This window comes from Hyperolius riggenbachi, chromosome 2 (assembly GCF_040937935.1).
Source record: "Hyperolius riggenbachi isolate aHypRig1 chromosome 2, aHypRig1.pri, whole genome shotgun sequence".
Lineage (NCBI taxonomy): Eukaryota > Metazoa > Chordata > Amphibia > Anura > Hyperoliidae > Hyperolius > Hyperolius riggenbachi.
In genome coordinates, this window is record NC_090647.1 from 201,202,289 (window position 1) to 201,218,236 (window position 15,948).

The 15,948-nt window shown below is 45.9% G+C and overlaps 1 protein-coding gene across 2 annotated transcripts in view; it reads right to left on the minus strand.

Annotated features, from left to right (window-relative positions):
• Nucleotides 1-15,948, minus strand: part of CLYBL (citramalyl-CoA lyase) — a 511,709-nt gene that overhangs the window by 142,123 nt on the left and 353,638 nt on the right. For both annotated transcript variants that reach the window (XR_011026162.1, XM_068267998.1), the window contains exon 5: nucleotides 1,064-1,157. Coding sequence is in view for 1 of the 2 variants with exons in the window: in XM_068267998.1 (XP_068124099.1) it covers nucleotides 1,064-1,157 (94 nt within the window). In the remaining variant the exon portion in view is untranslated. The remainder of the gene's footprint in view (nucleotides 1-1,063; nucleotides 1,158-15,948) is intronic.

Sequence of the window (15,948 nt, forward strand, 5' to 3'; positions counted from 1 at the left end):
CCAAATACTTACCCTATCTCCAGTACAGAAGTCCATCCAATCTTTCTAAGTAGCTGTTGTTGTGGCCTCCCGTGTTCTAGGTGGGCGATCATGATGGAACCACAGAAAAATTGCATAGATTTTTCAAAATGTTTGCCATGAGTCTTATTCAAGTGACCATTTTTCAAAACGTAAACGCTGGCAAAAATGCTGCAAGTGGGTCCCAGGCCTAATATAATAATTACAGTATAATCTAATATCCATAGTATGCAATGCATAAGGTCCTGGAGCAAAGACAGACCAGCAGAGTCTTGCTACACACTTGCTTTTACATTTACGAATATCTTTGAACAAATAATGTGAAATATATGCCTGTGTGTTTCTTGGCCTTAGCATTTATGTGTCTATACTAGTAGGATAATGAAACTCTTTCAGTGACAGAAACTACAGTGATACATTCAAACTAATAACATACTCGGAAAATATATGAGGAGTACAGCTGCATTGCAAACTCCATTGTGTGTCTTACAGTCTCCCATGCCAAATTCTAGCTGCACACAAAGATTTGAACATGGTCTTCTTAAACTGTAGTTTAATTTTATTTTTTTTTAAAGAATCTAAAGTAATTGTTTGACTTTTTTTTAAAACAATATGCTCCATTCATTGTATGCAAACATTTCTAATATAACCAATTCATAAAACAATTGTATTTAACTGAAAAAGATTGCAATTAAAGAGAAGCTGAAGTGAGAGGACTATGGAGTCTGCCATCTTCATTCTCTTATAAGCAATGCCAGTTGCCTGGCTGTAATGCTTTGAGCTTGGGTTGTTTGAGTCACACCTGAAACAAGCAAGCCGCCAGTGGAGTCAGACCAGAGTCAAAGCATTTGATCTGCATGCTCCTACAGGGCCAGAGCATACATCAGCACAGGAGTCAGGCATGTGGCATTGTTATAAAATGAAGATGGAAGCCTCTTTATTCCACTCACAGATGCAATTGTTTTATTGAATGGAAAATACTGTGGTAGGACCACAGTAAAATATGTAAACTGAAGGGGAAAAAAAACACATCACATATATATACCTATACTTGCTCTGAAATCTTCTGCTCCAAAGACAACGCCATCCAGCTGAAATCCAGCTTGGGGTCCTCTTTTTAAAGCTTCTTCGCAAACACTCTGAAGATAAATAAGTACATATACATTAAATATCACAAAAAATATATAGCAGTACTATATAATACATACAGTACCAGATAATTACACATAATAGACAAGTGACAACACTTTTTTTTAGAATTCCAGTATGCTACATAACTTAAGAACACAGTTAACCCACAATAAATATTACTTAAATGTCTGGTACCCTAAAACATTCTGACTACACCAGCAGAAATAAATCTTTCCAAGGTTCTTTCTGAGCTTAATTATTGAAAAGCAAAAAGTGATCCTAGCAAGGTAATCTTCTAAGACCCAAGAAGAGCAAGACATTTAGCTCATCTAAGCCAAAAGCAGTTGATATATTTTTTTTTTGTGCACATAACTATAAAATCTGTATCTGTATATTAAAATGGATCCAAGATGAAAAACTAACTATAGCAAGTAACTTGTCTATATATCTTATCAACAGTTTAGATGGTTTACACAGTAAATCTAGCTGCAAACAGCTTCAATAGTATATGATTATTTATTCCTGTGATCAAACAAGAGCAGCTATATTCTGCTTGTTGTCATCATTACACAGCCAAGCTGCACTGTATATCCACCCCTCAGCCTGTGAAAACTCCACTATCCTCTCCTCCTCTCTCAGTAGCTCTTGTAAGCTCAGCACTGGCTAGTAACGTCTCCACCTCCCCAGATTGAGCACTTGCTACTAAGAATGCCTAGACGCTGGAGGCGTTAAAACAAAAGGGCATTAAAACAAAAACAAAAAAATTGGCTTGAAGAATGCCCTATAAAATATACGTAAGGAGCACAATTATGAAATGTGTAAACGTTAATCTCGGATCCACTTTAAGCTGTAGAATCATCTCCACACTGTAGGGTATTTGTTTTAAACAGAAAAACATGAAAGTGGTTCTATGTGAGGGAACCAGTACACCATGTACAATGTGTACTATCACTTCTGTTACTTTATCCTATGAGCCATATCACACGGGGCACACAAACTGAGTTGTCCCAACAATCAACTGCAAATGTACTTAAATATATATATTTAAAGGACAACTATAAAAGTATTGCATTTGCAGAATGCCATTTATAAATAGAAGGGAATTTGTAATAAAAGAAGGCTGCAGTAAAAAAAAATTATAGGACCATTTCCCTAGCTTTACCTTAGAATGGGTGTCCCATAAAAGCGCTGATGGCCTCGAACAGCAGAATAGTTTATCTACAAAAGGGACTCCATTCTGTGAAGAGATGTGTGTTTGGCACAGTCTAACAACTTGTCTCCCCCCCCCCCCCCCCGCACACTGAAAGCCACATGACCGCGGCAACAATTGTATGAGACGCATGAGACAACCTCTCTCACTTTGTCTCTTCTACCTCTCTCTTGGTCATCTGCATGTTGTGTGACATCATGCAACAAGCAGGGAAAGTAGGACTGAGAGAAAAGCAAAGGCAAACTAGTGGCTACAGCAGGAGCACAGCAAGGACCTGACATTGGAGGAGGTAACCCAAGCACTACTGCTGCGCTCACTATAGTCGTCCAGATAGGAGCAGTGCTGGGCTATCTGGACACATATAGTGTTGCTGCGACAAGTGCGCACGCCCCACTGCTTGTTCCTGGCGGCACTTACGGTAGAGTTGTCTCGAACCTCCGATTTTAGGTTCGCGAACCTCGAATGTGAACTTCCGCAAAAGTTTGTGAACCGGCAAACTTCGTGAACCGCCATAGACTTCAATGGGCAGGCGAACTTTCAAAACTACAAACACTAATTGTGGCCACAAAAGTGATGGAAAGGATGCTTCAAGGGGTCTAACACCTGTAGGGGGGCATGGCGGAGTGGGATACGTGCCAAAAGTCCAGGGGAAAAATCCTCATTTGAAGCACAGCAGGGTTTAAGGGCAGAAATCACATTGCATTGCTAAATTGGAGGTCTAAAGTGCTTGAAAACATCTTGCGTGTGTAGACATGGATCAGGTAGTGTAAGTAGTGTACTGCTTCACACTGACAGACCCAACTCACGATGTAACGCACCGCAAACAGCTGTTTAAGTAGTGATGGCCGTTCTGGACTGGTGCGCACCATGGCGAGAGTGCAGGCGATGGCGGTTTTCAAACCCATATGGTCGGGCTGCGGTAGCTCAATGACAGAACAAGAGTGACTGAGTGTCCAGCTGATCGAATTTGGTCTGTCCACAATGAAGTAAAGACCTTATTATCTTGGGTCAGGTGTGCCCCCCAACACATTCATATAGCTGGCGGTCATTGCTTCATTGTGATACGCAAGCCCCTTCACCGCGGCAAGGTAATGATCACGAAGGGGAATGGGCACATGTACATGCCTTTTGTTTTGTTGTTGCAGCCACAGTGCAGCCAGAATAATTAGGCAGGCATGTACACGCACCAGAAAAAATGATTATTGTTTTTGTTAGCGGCCGCTGCTAGCAGTGGCCTTAAAAATTCATGAATCCACCTGGAGTCCTGGACCCTGTTGGTGATGGCGGAGAAGGCAGTCACACGGCATGCAGGCAGAGATGCTGTGTGTGGGGACTGCCTTAGTCTTTGGGTAGGCCTGACCGTGCTTTGCAGACCATCCATCCGTGGTCAGATGGACCCTTGACCTAACGCTGTGTGCCAGAGATGACACCACTTCCCTTTCAACATCACGGTTCAGTTTGGGTATTGCCTTTTTTGAGAAATAATTGCGTCCTGGTATCTTCCACTGTGGTGTGTGGCTTTGCTTTTGTGTGCTGCTTTTCCTCATGTGGTCATCCCATTGCAGTTTGTCATGTGCCTTCATAAGATAGTTGTCCCTATGCGGGTCTTGGTCTTTCCACAGCTCAATTTTCGGTGGCAAAGAGAACAGATGGCATTGCTCTCATCTGAGGCAGACATACAAAAAATGTTCCACACCACTGAGCCGTGGGATGATGGCACTTTGGTGATGGCTGCTGACAAAGTGTTAAGTGGGGTGCCAGAATCAGAGCAGGAGGAGGAAGATATGTCACGCTTCCGTGCGGAAGCTGAGGAAGATGAGGTGTCCTGTGTTAAATAGTCAACTATAAACTGACAATATTGGTCAGTGGCACACACAAAAAAAAAACCTTCACAAGAACATTAGCTCTGAAAAGAGCTCTTTTGTAGTGCTTTTCAACAACAAATATCAGCTAGGAGCAAGCTACAAGAGCCTAACTAAGCTGTCCCTATCTCTGCAGCAGGTTCCTCTCCCTTCCCTCACTACAGCATCAGACAGAGTGAGATCATGGCCGATGCTGCTGCCTTATATAAGGGCGGGGCTCCAGGAGGGAGTGCAGCCTGATTGGCTGCCATGTGTCTGCTGACTGTGATGTAGAGGATCAAAGTTTAGCCCAATGATGTAGTATAGGGGGCGGGTCGAACTCGCATTAAGTTTGCATTCGATCGCGAACGCGAACCAGCGATGTTCGGGGCAATAAGTTTGCGTGCGAACCGTTCAGGACAACTCTACTTACAGGGGATCATGTGTTCCCTGAGCCAACAGAATCTCCTGTGACCAATGTTCAAGGGGATATACAAATGAAGTAAAAAAATAAATAAATAAAGTGAGCACTTTCTGGTAACCCTATTTGTTCTAGGTCCTAGTCTAATCTACCTATCATAGTCTAAGGTCAATTAGTATGGTTTAGAGATGTAGGAGTAATGCTGGGAATACACTATGAGATATTTTGGCAGATAGATGGTTTAATAGATGATTTCAGACAGGTCCGATCTTATTTTCTGTAACGACTGGTGTCAGCAAGAACAGATTTCTCTGATTATTTGTGATCTGCAGTATCACCAATAATACAGACGCTATACCTGATTATGTGTGATCTGCAAAATCACCAATAATACTGGTATAGCCAGGACCAGGATAACCAATGTGAGGGCATGTGTTTGGTGCAACAGTAATGATAGAGATACTCGCTATTCCCAGCGGGGCTGGGAGATATGAATATATCTATGTAACACAGGAATACAAACTCCAGCAAGCTGGAGATACATGCAATAGTAAGATAGTTCACCCGAGGAGCGGGTGGAACTATACTAACAACGAGTGTACTGATCACCCAATGAGTGGGTGATTCAGACTGTACTGTAGTCACTATTACCTGAGGGGCAGGTAGAGGTGATAATACGGTAGTGACTATTCACCTGAGGAGCAGGTGATTCAGACTGTACTGCAGCTACTGACTACCTGAGGAGCAGGTGATTCAGATAGAACTGCAGCTAGTAATCTCCTGAGAAGCAGGTGATTCAGACTGCACTGCAGCTACTGACCGCCTGAGGAGCAGGTGATTCCGATAGTACTGCAGCTACTAATCTCCTGAGGAGCAGGTGATTCAGACAGTACTGCAGCTACTGACCACCTGAGGAGCAGGTGATTCAGATAGTACTGCAGCTAGTATTCACCAGACAAAGCAGGTGATACTGGCAAAGAATTCCTCACCAGTGACTAGGCTCACTTTTGAGGATAGAAGAGTCAGACAAGCAGGTTTGGCAACGAGCGGACAAATACGGTACAGAGACAGAAAGCTAGATCAGAGTAGTATTTCAGGCAGAGTCGGCAACTATATCAGATAGACAAAGGTACAGGATCAGTAAACAGAAGAGTAGTCAAGCTAGCAGAAGGTCATAACAAATAATACAATTCAATTAGTACTTTAAGCTATCAACAGAATCTGGCTAAGTGTGGATCCCCAGCTCCAGCTGGTAATGGCACACTTTGGGATCTGACTAGGTCTGAGTGCTAACTCGTAGCATTTGCAACAACAGACGCGGAGCAACTGAATGACCTGTCCTATATATTCTGCAAGCGCTCCACACCGCCGCCCCAGTCACTCAGCCAATCCGGAGCATAGCTAGAGTCAGCTGATCGCCGGATCAGCTGACTCCCCTTCTAGATGCATAAAGGTCCTGTCGACCAGGCAGAGCACCAGCGTGTAGCTGCGCGGCGGAGAAAGCCGGCTGTGACGCGGAGATAGCCGCCATGCCACTTGCTGTCGCGGCCGTATCTCCGCTATTCATTACATTTTCTGATCGATTTCTCATAGAAGTAAATGGAAATTGATAAGAAAAAATCTGAGAATCGATTCAGACAGTAAATCTGCAGAAAAATCTCATTATGTATTCCCAGCATTAAGTTTCTGAAGGAAACCCATGCAAACACAGGAAGAACTTACAAATTTCATGCAGATAGTGCCCTGGACAAAATTTGATACAGACACTCAAGCACTAAAAAAGCCTTAAAGGGAAGGTCCAAGCAAAAAAAAAAAATGAGATTCACTTACCTGGGGCTTCTACCAGCCACATGCAGCCATCCTGTGCCCTCGTAGTCACTCACTGCTGCTCCAGTCCCCCGCTGGCAGCTTTCTGACCTCGGAGGTCAGGGCCAAATTGCGTACATTTTTACACATTCCCGCTAGTGCAGGAACATTAACACATACATTTTTACGCGTTAGTGGTGAAACGCGTACATTTTTGTTCCTGCACTAGCTGGAATGCGTAAAAATGTATGCAATGTGGCCCTGACCTCCGAGGTCAGAAAGCTGCCAGCGGGGGACTGGAGCAGCAGTGAGTGACTACAAGGGCACAGGATGGCTACATGGGGCTGGTAGAAGCCCCAGGTAAGTGAATCTCATTTTTTTTTTTTTACTTGAACCTTCCCTTTAAATAAAAGGAAAAAACTGAGATTGCTATCCAGTACACAGGTACTATATTATTTATTTTCTTTCTAAAACGTAATACATGCAAGTATAGGCAGGACTAGCACTGTGGTTGTGTTTATTTCTGCTAGTAGCAATGCAGCAACTGTAGTATGTAATTGGATTGGAAAAGTGATGACACTAATAGGGCACGATTAAGCATTGAATGTATTCAGAATATGCTTTCTGATTTCTTTGCACATTATTTTCCAGTACCAGGGATTGTGTAATCCATTTATATACACACAAGTTTCATCCTCTTTTTGGATTTCTAATACTAACCAATCCAAAAGTCTCCGCAATCATTTTGAAAATTCCTTTTAAAGTATGAATTTTTTATAAAGAAGATGAAGCATGGTTATGCAGCTATATATGCAAATAGATAATCTGTTTTAGAAAAAAATAAACTACATTTTAAAATGGCATGTGTATCATAAACGTGTACTGTGCAAATCTTTAAAGCACTTGTGGAAAAATAATATAAAGCAAGGATGCTTTTTAAAATAATGCCCAAAATATTTTTATTAACTACAAAATTTTGAAAAAAAAAAAAGAAGAAAAAAGATCACTACAAGATAAATCTAATCAACAAACACTCAATCAACCAAATCAAAAAAGTAAACAGCTATCAAACTTGTCGTTATGACCATTTATCAACAATCATGTAATCTTGACAAAGCACTGTTAACAAGACAAGTTCCTAAATGGAGTCCCTGCACATCTCTTAATGTGATTGATTTGCCGTCAGATAGATTATACTGGTTCTTCCTTCCAAAATGAATGCAATAAATTGCTTGTGGAATCTGGGCCAGTTATGGATATGTATTATTGTGTTCACACTCCTGACAGCACACCGTGCGTGGACTGCAGGTATGACCAACCTGGATAGCACATCATTTTCCTGTTGTGTATAATATCACTAGGATAAAGTTATCCATGTATTATGCAGCAACTTTCCGTGAATGCAGTGACTGTCATCGGTGCTCGTATACCCCTTTTCAAAATTCGAATTGATCCGGATCCAGATATCCGGATCCAGATCGAATATCCTGATCCGAACTTTCTGATATCCGCGGGTTCATGCGGATATCTGAACGCATTATCCGGGCTATCTGGGCTGATTCGGATATCCGGATAGAAAAAACGGAACTGGCCTATAAATAGCTTCTAAAACGTTTTTTGAGGTAAATGATGCATGTAGCATCATGTTTTTTTTAAAGGGAAACACTAATTTATTATGTGGGGAGTTAAAAAAAAAAAAAAAGCTGTAAATTAACATCAGGAGTAAGTTCCAGACAGCGGTCGTGCAGCCCACATTGTTACCAAAGTCCAACCGCACATCTGGGACATGACAGTTTTCAGCTCAGACACCTCCAAAAAAATTACACAGCAATTGTGTTTAGATAGCTCACCATGGCACCTACTGTTGGTACAACGGCACAGTAAAAAATTAGGAGAGGTTCCAGGAAGTGGTCATACTGCCGCAGTTGGGGCCTCCCCACAACTCGGACAGCACAGACACCTCCAAAATAATTACACAGTAATTGTGTTTACATAGTTAACCATGGCACCTAGTGTGTTGGTAACACGGCACAGTAAAACATTAGGAGAGGTTCCAGGAAGCGGTCATACTGCCGCAGTTGGGGCCTCCCCACAACTCGGATAGGACCGACATCTCCAAAAAAATTACACAGCAATTGTGTTTACATAGTTCACCATGGCACCTAGTGTGCTGGTAACACGGCACAGTAAAACATTAGGAGAGGTTCCAGGAAGCGGTCGTACTGCCGCAGTTGGGGTCTCCCCACAACTCAGACAGCACAGACACCTCCAAAAAAATTACACAGCAATTGTGTTTACATAGTTCACCATGGCACCTAGTATGTTGGTACCATGGTTGTAAAATTTTTTTGAACCAGGCTTATGACTCAAGACGGAGCCTGGAGGTTGTGGTGGTAAAGGGTGGTAAGGCAGGCATAGTGATTTCCAGCCACTTCATTTCCCCCTCTTGCCAACAACAGGGGCCAGGAATTAACTAACCACCCAAGCCTGGTTTATTTTGAGAAACATCAGTCTGTCCACAGACTGGGTGGACAGAAGAGAGCGCTTCTCGGTGACCACACCACCGGCCGCACTGAAGCACCTTTCGGACAGCACGCTGGAAAGGGGGCAAGCAAGGACTTCCAGGGCGTACTGCGCCAGCTCACTCCAAATATCCAGGTGCTTGACCCAGTAATCCAAGGGGTCCACAGGGGTGTCACTCCCAAGTCCACTGTAGGACCCCCTGTAGTCTGCCACTATCCGGGTCAGGCGCTGGTTCTGGCTTTGATAGCCACATGCTGCTGCAGGCACCTCCTCAGTTGGCAGCTGTACTGGCGTGGCGTACAGTGCCTTTGTGAGACAGCAGGTTTGATGGGCGCCTGCTGCTGATGGACGCAGGCACCTGCTGCTGTGCTGGCTGGACTGTGACAGCATGGGGGGGAGGGAAGTCTGGGGGAAGGCTTCCTCCAAGCGCCAAACCAGGGACCACTGCAAGTCCCTCATTCGCCGCACAGGGTCTCCTCCTGCAGGCAGGAACTGATGCAGCTTCCCCTTCAGCCGTGGGTCCAGCATCAGGGTGATCCACATATCCTCCCGAGCACACATCTGCTTGACTCTTGGGTCACTGCGCAGGTACTGCAGCATGTGCACTGCCATGGGGAAGAGGGCTGCCATCTCTGCCAACACATACTCTGAATCATCACCCCCAGTGCTGTCCTCCTTCTCTGATTCCTGAGCCTCCCCCTGCTGTCTCCACCCCCGCACCACTGCAGCTGCACTCGGACGTCGTGCCCCCTCATCTTCAAGGTCAGGAACCTCCAATTCCTCCAAGTCCTCCAAGTCCAAGTCTTCAACCTCCTCCTCCTGACGCACAGAGGTGGACTGTGAAGGTTGCTGCTGCTGCTGCTCCTGCTCCTGCTGGATCAAGGCTGCCTCTCCCACTTCCAGCAGAGCATCAAGGGCCTTGTCCAGCATGCACACCATGGTCACCCACTCACAGCGACGCATAGTCCCGGCTGACCATGTTGGTGGCCTCCAGGAAGGGTGCCAGCACCAAGCACACCAGCTGCATTTTTTCCCACTCTGCATTCAGGATGATGTCCGGGAGGTGGGTGGTGCCGGTCCCGAACATGGTGGAGTCCGCGGTGGCTTTAGCCAGGTATCGGTTGAAAGCCTGCCTCTGTTCAACCAGACACTCTAACATGGCTAGGGTGGAGTTCCATCGTGTTGCAACATCAATAATGAGCCAGTGTCGTGGAAGGTTCAGCTCCAGATGCACGGCTTCCAGGGCCGCTGAGGCACCGCCCAAGCGGCGGAAATAACCCACTGTTTTCCAAGCCACTTTCAAAAGTGGGTCCATCCCCTGGTAGGTGCTCAGAAATTTCTGCTCCACCAGGTTCAGGACGTGGGCTAGACAGGGGATGTGGGTGAGGTCTCCCCGGTGGATGGCAGCAACCAGGTTGGCCCCATTGTCGGACACCACCTCTCCAACTGAGGCCTCTGGGGTCAGCCAACTCCTCTCCTGCTCTTGGAGTTTGTCCAGGACGTGGTCTGTCATCAGTCTGTGCTTCCCCAGGCTGACCATCTCCAGCAGCGCTTGGCAGTAGCGGGCCTTTACACTGCTGCTGAGGCGGGGGCGTTTGGCGGCGGCAGGTTTGCCAGAGGGTGGAACCGGACCAGAGAAACCTGCTGCACTTCCCCTGACCCTGCAGCGGGGTGGCACCACCCACTGGATTGCTGCTGTGCCGGATGCTGCTGTCCCCTCCTCACCCCCTTCCACCAAACTGACCCAGTGCGCCGTAAAGGACAGATAGCGGCCTGTCCCGAACCTGCTGTTCCAGGAGTCTATGGTCACATGGACCCGCTCACCCACCGCATGATCCAGCCCACGCTCCACGTTGGCCATCGCGAAGCGGTGCAGTGCTGGGATGGCCGTGCGTGAGAAATAGTGCTGGCTGGGTATTGGCTAATCCGGCACTGTGCTCTGCAGGAGCGCACGCATGTTGCTCCCCTCCTGCACAAAGGAGTACGGGAGGAGCTGGGAGGACATGGCCCGTGCAAGCAGGCCGTTCAGCTGGCGGATGCGACGGCTGCTGGGAGGCTGAGTCTTGACCACAAAGGACTTGCTCAAAAGGGTCTGTTGGTGTTTTTTGGTTGCACGGGAAGAGGAGGAGGGAGCAGAGGAGACCTGACCTCAATGTCGGCAGGAGTGGCACTGGCAAAGGGGGTTCTGGTGGTGCTTTTGGTCTGGACACTGCCAGCGCCAGCTTCCTTCAGCCTCTTGAACTCCTCATGCTTGTGAAGATGTTTGGTTGGCCAGATGGTTGATGAAGCTGGAGGTGCCGTAGTTGGAGGGGTTGCAACCTCTGCTAAGCTTCACCTGGCACACGTTACAAGTGATGAACTTGCTGTCCACTGAGGGCAGATCAAAAAACTGCCAGATTGGGGAATGTAATTTTCCCTTATGCCCTGATTGGGCTGCTGCTGCTTTTTTTCTCCCTGCGGTGGTTGGCCCTGCAGTTGTTGGGGCCTGGGGTTGAGTGGTCCAGCTGGTGGTAGTGGCAGAAGATGAAGCAGCAGGCTGTGAGTCCCGCATTCCATGCCCACTGCTGCTCCTGCCAATGTCAGCGATGCTGATCCTCCGTGCCAGACCAACGGATGTATCCTCCTCCTCAGACTCAGAGCCAACATCCCCCTCCTGTGGTTGGTAGTCACGGTCCAGCAAGTCATCAACATTATTATCATCATCATCATACTCCCCCTCCTCAAACAATTGCTGGGATGTTGATGACCCCCAAACTCCTCTTCTGCTGACACCTCAGGCAAAGAACCCCCCCCCCCCAACAATCACCGCCACCATCTTTTTTGACTCCTCCGCAAACCCCAGTGTGGCCAGAATGTCCTTCTTAAAGTCAGTGGTAACAGCCCTGATTGTGCTCGCGGTGTCTGGACTACAGAGCGCGCTGACTGAGGGTAGACTGCCCGCTGGGGTCGACATGATGACCGACGAGTCCCCATGCACTGTTGGGCGGCTGCTGCTGATCCTGCAAACAGGAGTAGTGGTGGGGGTGGAGGTGTCTGTTGTAGAGCTGGTAGTGGCCTGCTCATCCACCATCAGCTGCATCACAGACTCGGCGTCTTTCTCCTCCAATTTGCAGCGCCGACCCTGCTGAAAAATGGCCGCTATACGTTGCTGCGCATCTGCAGCGTGACTCCCCCTATCAGCTGGGCACCCAGTGCATCCACAGCCAGTGGCTACCGGCTGAATTGGCAGTGTGGCAGAACTGCTGGCGGCGACAGTGGCAGCAATGTTCCCTTTCTTCGTGCCCTTGATGCCCTTCCCCCGGGTGCCAGTGCCAGCAGACATAGTGCAATTTTGTGTGATGATGATGCCATCAGATGGATGTGGGGTGCTTGCACTTTATTGAAATTGGTGTTGGACGGGGGGTGACAGACAACTGAGTAGAAGAAGAAGTAGAAGAAGAAAACAGTGTGCACACTAACGGACGGTCTATCTGTCACACACACTGACAATCAGCAGCGCAGCAGAAATGCAGTGATCTGTAGTAGTAAGCTAACACAGACACTAGTACTAGTCTCTAACAAGTAAGCACTGCAGTAATAACTACACAATAACACAGTAATCCCTATGTCCTAAACTATACTGTAGCTAATTTTGGTCTCGAGAAAGCCCTAATCAAGGGGTGAAACGGTCGTCGACTCTCCTCCGCACCTCATATTACGCATGTGCCTGATAAGTATCAGAATTTTGTATTACTACAATTGTATGTCAGCTTTTTTTACTATGGACTTTATTAAAAGTTAATGTTTTATGGCTATGGTGAGTTGCTCCTGGAGCTTTTACTTCTCTTTGAACTCTATACTGTAGCTAAGGCAATATAGCACAGGCCTGTCCTGTGTGCACAAACAGCACACACACAGACACAGACACCTAAATAGCAGAGCTGCTGCAGGCTGCAGCAGACACTGTCACAGACACACACACTAACTAAAATCACAATACAACAAACTAGCTAAACAACAATAAAAGAGTGGTATAGTGCAGGTGTTAATGTGCAAAAACGCTGGGTTTAACACAGTAGAAAGCACTTGCTTTAACCAAACAGCACTGGAGTGTCTGTCTCAGTGTGCAGTCAGCAAGGACGAGTTCCCTCAACATGGCCGCCTCTTTATATACAGGGGGGCTGGCCAGAGTTCCCCTCTGTGATTGGTTGCTAGGGCTTCTGCTGGGAGCCCTCTGACTCAATGACGTCATCTCCTTAGTTACAGTATTCAGATTCATTATCCGACGGATATCCAGATATATGACCAAATATCTGCAGATAGCTATCCGGATTTCGACAAAAATCCGGGATCTGAATCCGAATCGGATAGCTGCAAAACGTTCGGATATCCGGATTACCCGGATATCCGGAATCCGGATGAGCATCCCTGGTGACTGTATGTTTCATCAGAGTGATTTATAAGCTAATTGTTTGCACACATATGAATGCAAATAATACCAAGTAGATTGAAAGTGTTAGTAACGTGGATAAATATCTTCTCTAGCTGCACATCAATATGTGGTACATTCTTTGACCATTGGCCATATAAACAATATACAGTGAGGAACATAAGCATTTGAACACCCTGCAATTTTGCAAGTTCTTCCACTTAGAAATCATGGAGGAGTCTGAAATTTACATTGTAGGTATATTCCCACTGTAAGAGACAGCATTAAAAAAACAAATCATGAAATCACATTGTATGATTTTTAAAGAATGTTTTTGAATTGCTATGCTGCACATAAGTATTCTGGCTCTCAGAAGACCTGTTACACTGCCTTTAAAAAGTCCACCTCTACTCCATTCATTAATCCAATTAGTAACACCAATCTGAGATCTTTAAAGACACCCGTCCAGCCCACAGTCAGTCAGACTCTCTGCCTCTTTTCTATGAACTGTTGATAGGTTGTGACCTGCGAACACCAGGCAGCAAAGTAGTCCACCACCCGCTAGGGGTGACGGCCCCTCATCCCTTGCAGGGTGCTCTGGTGAACACCTGTGCTCATTTTGACTCCACGCCCTGGGGCTGCTCACCCCTTGATACCAGTGACGGGATCAACAGAACCTCGATGGTTCGCAGGAACCCTGACAACAGCAGAGACAAAATTATGGACCTCAAGAAGGCTGGAAAGGGCTATGGGACAATTGCCTAGCAGCTTGTTGAAAATTGAGCAATTGTTAGAAAATGGAAGAGGCTAAAGATGACTGTCAGTCTCCCTTGGACTGTGGCTCCATGCAAGATCTCACCTCATGGGGTATCACTGATGATAAGAAAGGTGAGGAATCAGCCCAGAACTACAAGGGAGGAGCTGGTCAATGACATGAAGAGAGCAAGGACCACAGTTTCAAAAGTCACTGTCAGTAGAACACTACACTGTCATGGTTTCAAAGCATGCATTGCACGGAAGGTTCCCCTGTTCCAGTCATCACATGTCTAGGGCCACATGAAATTTTTTATGCGGTCTCTCACAGTGGGAATGCACCTACAATGTGAATTTCAGTCCCCTCCATGATTTCTAAGTGGGAGAACGTGCAAAATTGCAGGCTGTTCAAACACTTATGATCCGCACTGCATGCACCTCACCAAAGGCTCATTAGAACATTTACATTGATACTGGCCTGGAGCAGTATGAGCCAGCAAAAAGCCAGCTAAAAGCCACTCTGCACAAGCAGGCCAATGCAGAGGGAAAGAGAGACATTCCTGAAGCCCTAGTGAAGGCAGAAGTTTCAGACATGCTGAATAGAAAAGCCAACACCGCAACATAGCTAGCACTCCTAATGCAAGGTCTGATATAGGTGAGGGATTTTTTTTACCCTTTTACTACCACTATCTGTCATTACTAAGTCCCTTCTAACTCCTAAAGGGGTTCAGAAAAAAAAAAACTGTGATAGTGGTGGGCCTTAGAAGTGGAACATAGCTGCTTTACTGTGTGCCAGCATGCCCCAAAACCTGCATCATGTACTCTCAGGACTTTTCAATGTCCAAACCCAACAACACCATCCAGATACCAGTCCAGAACAAACTTGGAGACGGCACACCAATGGCTTGCAATTTCAAATCGTATTGGAGCACACAACAGTACTGTTGTGTGTTCCAATACAATTTGAAATTGCAAGTCATTGGTGTGCCGCCTCCAAGTTTGTTCTGTCCAAGTGGTTGCAGGAGTGGTGTCCCTGCGGGATTCTGGCACCGGCGCACTGGTGTAGAACGTAGCACCGGTTGTGAGGAGAGAGTGTGTGTTTTTTTCTCATATATCAGATACCAGTCCATCTGGTATGTTGAATTATTTATTTATTTATTGTATTTATAAAGCGCCAACATATTACGCAGCGCTGTTGAATAATATTGATCATCTCCTAACATTGTCAGGTGCTTGATGGTATGGAATTAATCCAGTGTGGTCTTTATTGATTGGATCAGGGAATGCCTTATTGATTCGATTAGCTAAAATACTCAAAATTTTGTGGTCTAAATTTAGCAAAGCTGAAGGTTGGAAGTTTTCTGGGACTAATAGGTCCCGCTCTAGCTTTGGACAGCCATGGCTTTTTTTAATCACCCCTTATGTATTCATATGTTTACTGTATGTTTGATCGATTTGCAGCTTCATTACTCACAACACTATCACTTATTTTAAAAGTGGTTATTATGTGGTTGGAAAAAAATATGTAATATGTTTAAAGTGGGATTACAGAAAGAATTTGCGATAATTCAGGTTGGAGTGGGCTCCGAGATGTCTCCCAGTGCATCACTGCTGAATATATGCAAATTAACCATTGTTGATTGGTTACAGATTGGTTGATCCTCATCAGTGCATGGCATGGATTAGTTTGGCTCTATGGAGTAGGGCTGTATGCATGCTGGATTATTATGGCTCTGTACAAATTAACAAGCTGACACATCATTGCATTCCAGCGGTTTTGGAGGTGTGTTTAGCCTCTAAGGGCAACAATGGTTAATTTGCATACATTCAGCAGTGA